This window comes from Pygoscelis adeliae, unplaced genomic scaffold (assembly GCF_000699105.1).
Source record: "Pygoscelis adeliae isolate BGI_AS28 unplaced genomic scaffold, ASM69910v1 Scaffold60, whole genome shotgun sequence".
NCBI lineage: Eukaryota > Metazoa > Chordata > Aves > Sphenisciformes > Spheniscidae > Pygoscelis > Pygoscelis adeliae.
In genome coordinates, this window is record NW_008823954.1 from 1,564,483 (window position 1) to 1,570,375 (window position 5,893).

The window sequence follows — 5,893 nt, forward strand, 5'->3', positions numbered from 1 at the left end:
GAACATGAGCCGGCAGCGTGCCCAGGTGGCCAAGAAGGCCAATGGCATCCTGGCCTGTATCAGAAATAGTGTGGCCAGCAGGCGCAGGGAAGTGATCGTGCCCCTGTACTCGGCACTGGTGCAACACTTGCATTGAATTTTGGTTGTGATTAGGGAAGGTTGGAAGGCTTTTCAGGTGTAGGTTATCTGCAATTGCAATGGCTCATGTGCAAGTGGGCTTTATAAAGCAGCTTTTTCAGGGTGGGTGTTGTGATGCATTTTCTGCAATTAAAAATGAAGAACACCAGAAGAGGGACAATAGACTAGAAGAAAACTTGGAATACCCTTTCAAGGCTAGTGGTATTCCTGTAAGATTGTATTTTGTCTTTTGTGACAAACTGGATGGAATTTGAAAATGGATTAATTTATGCCTATAATAGGTCATAATTTTGTTTGAAGGAGCAGGTCAGCTAAACTACAGTATAGGGGAAGAGGATGTACTTCCAGGGAAGTGGTTGAGTCACCATCCCTGGAAGTATTTAAAAGACGGGTAGATGAGGCGCTTAGGGACATGGTTTAGTGGGCATGGTGGTGTTGGCTTGATGGTTGGACTCGATGATCTTGGAGGTCTCTTCCAACCTTAATGATTCTATGATTCTATGATTCTATGTCTCAGGGCTGCCTGTGTTGCCCTTGTAAAGAAGCAGTGTTTCTCAGACGTTCATTAGCCAAGGGAACTGGGGCTGTGGAGGAAGCATGTCCTCTTTATACCAGCCCTTTTTAGCTGCTGTGATTTCAGAGCACAGCTCAGCTGCTCCCAGGAGTCACAAGCTCCTTCTGCTCTTGCTTTCTGCTCTGTATTTTTCAACACAACTCTCTCCCTGCCCCAGCCACCCCCTTCATTCCCTGCTTGGCTCCCCAGGCTATGTTCTTCAGGGGTGGGTGTGCAGGGCAGTCTCCTCTGATGAGGCTTACGTGAAACCAGCTTGTAGATGGAAGGGGGTGTGGGGAGGCGTGTTGATGTGTGTTTTTTGAGAATTGTTTACTCAGACTTTAAGCTCTTCAAAAGATCTCCTATGACAGTTTTGCTGAGCCCTGCAGTCCTGGATTTCACTCCCAAACTCTTGCTAAATATTGTTCTTAAGTGTTGGGTGCTTACAACAAACATGGCGTGTTTATTCCTAATGTGAGCAGAGTTGGTGAGAGTGGAGGAGCACAGCTCTCCGTGCCGTTCCCCAGTTTGGTCACCATGTAAGACAGGCACATGGCTGTTTATGTTTGACGTAGTATTAGGATCAAACTCACTCTGTGGAAACAGATAACTTATAGTCTGTTGCTCTTGGATTCTTTACTGCCCAATGTGATATATGCCCTTTAATATACCCTTTTCTATTCCCCCCTCCCCGTTGTCATCCTCCACTGCACCATCCGGTCTAAAGCAAACACTCTAGGGCAGATGCTTATTGCTTTGTCTGTACGACACTCTGTTTATTTTCACTTCAGGTTGTGTTGCTCTTGTCCAAATTCTCTCCCCACTGACTGACTTCTTTCTTGTGCTGAGGTGCTCTGTTATATTGGTGGCTGTGTTATGCACATTCTTTTGTTTCCAGTCAGTAATCTCTGTGGGAAATGCAGGCCGAGGGACACTGACCTCCTGCAGCCATCCTTGAATTTTCTGTATTGGAGCCTTCATCAGACAACACCTTGTAGTCAACAGAGAGGTGAGGCAAGATTGTATTGATTGCTAAGTTAATCTCGGTGAGGTTGTAGCTTGGCCATCAGAGACTGTATTCTAACTGTCTCAGCAGATAAGGTGGATTTTTCCCCTTCCAGTCGCAACATTACAGTTAACAAAGACCATTTTGTATTTGGGATGAGGTTTTTTAGGTTGGGGGTTTTGGTTTGGTTTGGTTTCGTTTTGTTTTGCTGCCTTCTGATGATTCAGGAATTGGCTGCTGAGAGACAGAACCATTGTATTTTTCTTGTTCATAAAACACAGCAGTGGGGCTTTGGTGCCTTGTTTGAAATGTCCTGCTATTGCCATGGTTCAAAAAATTAAACAATACTAGAGAATAGCTCTAACCAACCTTCCAGCTGTGTTAGCTGAAGGCTGGTCATTTTATTAGCTGGCCAAGCTGTCGCTTGTGCTGTGGAAGATGAATACCAGCGTAGCTGGACAGCCTTACTCTGATGAGCCGTGGCAGCTGGGGCTGCCTCACTGCAGCAGGGGTGTGCTCTGCACTTCTCTTCTGCTTGTCAAGCTGGTTTAACCTGTGCCATCCCGTCAGCCTCTCTGATTATGTTTCTCCCATGCAGCAGTGGCTGTGCTGCTCTCCAATGTGTCCTTGCTAGAGCTCCTGCAGAAGGTTTTGGAGTGCACCTGGCTGCGGTCTCCTCCCTCTGAACCTGCTTACCTATCATCTGAGGATGCCTTGCTGTGCTCTGGATGGCTGTTGGTTGCGTCCCTCTTACTTTATCAGCATCGCTACAATACTGAGGTTAGAACCACTCTAGTGTTCAGATCCAGGGAATGGCTAAACCTTAAAAAAAAAAAAAAAATCTTGATTAGCAGATCAAAGTGGTTTGCTTTGGCCTGGAATCTGCTTGCCTTGGTTGCTCTGTTGTTATTGCCCACAAGTTATTTCCTGCTGCACTTCTCCAGCAGGACTGGTAACTAGCATGTTGCTGAAGGCTGAGACCCGAATCACTGTAGAGTTAGAGAGGGGCAGAAATCCTGGGGAAAAAAGTGCATACCCAGCCCTCCTGATCCAAATAATTTTCCTCTTCAGGACAGAGTGAAATACATTTTAAGGCCTTTCTCAAGGGAAGACTGGGGGTAGGAGACACAGCTCCCATGTTGTAAACTGCTTTTTTGGTACTAAAATGATCAATAGTGGAACAGTCACAATCCAAACCTATTATTGGCAAGTAAGTGTTCAACATTAGCAAGCTCATATGAATGTGGGCAGCTGTCATTGTATTTGATGCTTTGCAGTCCGACAAGAGAGCTAAGCTGGAGTTGTCAGCTGATGGAATTACAACTTTGAGGGAAGCACTTTCTAATGCCAACACAAGGGGATAATGTTTCCTTTTGAAGTATCTACCCAGGCCTCTCTCCCTCTCTTGATACGGAGTTAAACAGCATGTCATGAGTTGTGAGCTCTGCTCTTGCAGTTATGCTCAGCAGAATATGTGCTTTGGGAGTCAGTGCACCTATTCGCAGATGAAAAGTCACATTAAGGACATGCATGCATTTGCACAGAGAGGCAAGGGCTGGTTTTCTAATGCTGAGGGAAGACATTTTCCAAAAGGCCAACCCAGACCAAGTCTGCACCTGTTGCTTCATGGGTGTGCTGCCTCTGCTTAGGTCTTACAGCATGGGACTTGTATGGACTGTCAGCTGTGTGAATGCATAGCAAGACCTGCCTGTCCCTGCTCTATTAACTGCTGAGCACAATTTACCTTCTCAGTTTCCAAGTCAGGGCTGTGTCTTGGTGGTCAGTGTTGTGCCAGTCCCAAAAGGGATTAAATTCTAGTGGCTAGTGTTGAACTTCATCTTCTGGGAGCGACTCTCTCAACTCGTATTGATCCTCGAAGTGCAATCATGTAATGGCTTATAAGCCTGTTGTTTGGCTTCATCAATACCTTACTGGCTTGATATGTTATGTCCTGCAATCCAGAATCCTTCTTGCACCAGAGATGGGGAAAGAAACTACAGATGCAGGTGGCAAATGGAAGTGGTTCAAGGATGCTTCAGCATTTTTGATCTTCAGCATTTCTAAGCTTCAGTGTTTCTAATCTTCTGCTGACAGGGAAGGAGAGCGGATGAAAGGAAGAGTCACTTTTGTTGCTGCTTTCTGCTGCTCAGTATAGCTGAAGCTGCACAAAGCATCCTGGGGGCCCTTGTAAGAGAGCCTTTGGTCTTTGTGGCTGTGAATGTGAGCTGATGCCAGGCTGTCTCCCTGAGCTTGCAGTTTTTTAGAGGGGAGCAATGGCTCTGAGAAAAGGCCACATTCATCTCAGGCTGGTGTTAATAGTGAGGACTTGTCTGGCCATAGCAAGCTTGCATGTTAACTGTGTTACTGCTACTGGCTTTAGCAGAAGCCTGTGGATAAACATGGGTCATGGATGGTAGGCTATGAAAGGCTTTGGCTTGTCCGTTCTTAGACAAGTAACCACTGCCACCCTGTTGCAGGAGGTACTCCTAGCTCTCCTATTCAACATTTCTCTCTTCAGATGGTGGTTTGAAGGAATCAGCCCTGTGGTACTTATGCCCGCCCTCCCTTGCCAACTCTCTGCTTACTGAAGAGCTTGAACCCTTCTGGGGTTCTGTGAGGCTTTATGCCATCGCTGCTGCATGGCTGCTCTGTGAGGGAGACAGTGTATTGCAGACTGCCCTCTCAAGCCCACCTTTCCTGCTTCCCCTAGTTTCCAAGTCCCTAATCTCCTCTGCCTCCTTCACCCATGCCATAGTTCCTGGTCCTGGCCTCTCTGCAGGCTTCCCAGCTCCAGCACGCAAGGCCGGATTCTTGTCATCACTGCTGGCTTTTGGCTGCCTGGCTTCTCAGTCTTGCTGACTCTATGTGGGGCTTAGTTACAGCCGTGTTTGGTGATGGCTGTTCTGCTACTCCATGTGCTCGGCAGTCTGACAGCCATGTGCCAGAGGGCCTGCAGGGAGTAGTAAGTGCGAGACAGGCAAATGAGTTGCACTGTGGTTTGGAAGGTGTGCAGGACTGGCAACTAGTGGTGAGCGAAACTTGAGGGCCTGGTGATGTGACGCTCCCTTCTGGATCAAACTCCTGAAACCCTGTTCTGTTCCCTTGTTTTTCAATGGTCATCGTGGGGTAGCGTCTAAGGACTGAAAGTATGTAAGGGAGCTTTTTACCTGGTCCAAACCAGCACCATTTATTCTCTTATATTTCATTCTCCTCTAGGTTCACCAGACACTCTCTCTAGACCTTGCAGAAGTCCTGAATGCAGTCATCTTCAGGAAGAAGAAGCCAATCCTGCTGTTAGGTATTTTGCATCTGTTACAGGGATTTGACTGGAAGCAGCTGCTAATACCATGCTACAGGCAACGAGGGAGAACTGGTGACAATGGGATGGAATGGTGCAGGTGCTGGTGGGAATCTGGAAGCTTTGGTCCATTTGGCTTTGGGAGTACGTAACTGGTGGTGAGAAAGGGCAAAAGGGAAATGTCTGGAGTTCTGCTGTTTGGACAAATCTTCCTTGGAGGTTGGTAGTGACATCGGGAACTGAGCATGAACTGGGATAGCATCACAGGGAGGAGACAAACAGGGGAACTCATGTTGCCATTCCTGCCTGCAGCTGTCAGGAGCTGCTGGGCAACTCCAGTGGGCCCTTAAGCCTAAATTTTCTCTCCTCATCCTCTCCCATGCTATTGCACAGGCACCAACACACAGGGCAAGGGAGAGGAAAACACTGACACACACTAATAAGCGCCTCCCTGTCTAGTGAGCATCATGCAGTTCCTGAGAGCTGTCCTGCGACAGAACTTCTCCTCCCCTCTGCTGGTGATCGTTGGCCAAAACACAGCCCAAGGTGCTACACAACCACAGCCGTCATCACTGCAGGATGCTGCCTTGCACCCCTTTGCCATGCAGCAGGTCTTCTCGCTTGTTGTCAGTCTGCAGAACCTTTTGGTGCATGTCCAGTTGCAGGTATATAAAATACGATTTTTGGAACAATACCAGTGTTGTTGGGCTTCAAGCAGGTACACTAACCTGAGGAGAAACCACCCTGTTGCAGAATGTGAGGGGCTGCCTTTTTTTTCCTTCTGCCTGCATTTTCCACCCCTTACAGACATGTGATGAGGAGGAGGGAAAATGCTCTTGCTGCAGCATGGCGCAGTGAGAAAGAAGGTAAATCAAGCTGTGTGGTACTCCTTGCTGCT

General features: G+C 47.6%; 1 protein-coding gene across 1 annotated transcript in view; it reads left to right on the plus strand.

The window, feature by feature from the left end:
* Window positions 1-5,893, plus strand: part of MEI1 (meiosis inhibitor 1) — a 37,853-nt gene that overhangs the window by 27,619 nt on the left and 4,341 nt on the right. The window contains 4 exon segments of the mRNA XM_009321987.1: window positions 1,590-1,700; window positions 2,296-2,477; window positions 4,914-4,995; window positions 5,455-5,660. Of these exon segments, the coding sequence (XP_009320262.1) occupies window positions 1,590-1,700; window positions 2,296-2,477; window positions 4,914-4,995; window positions 5,455-5,660 (581 nt within the window).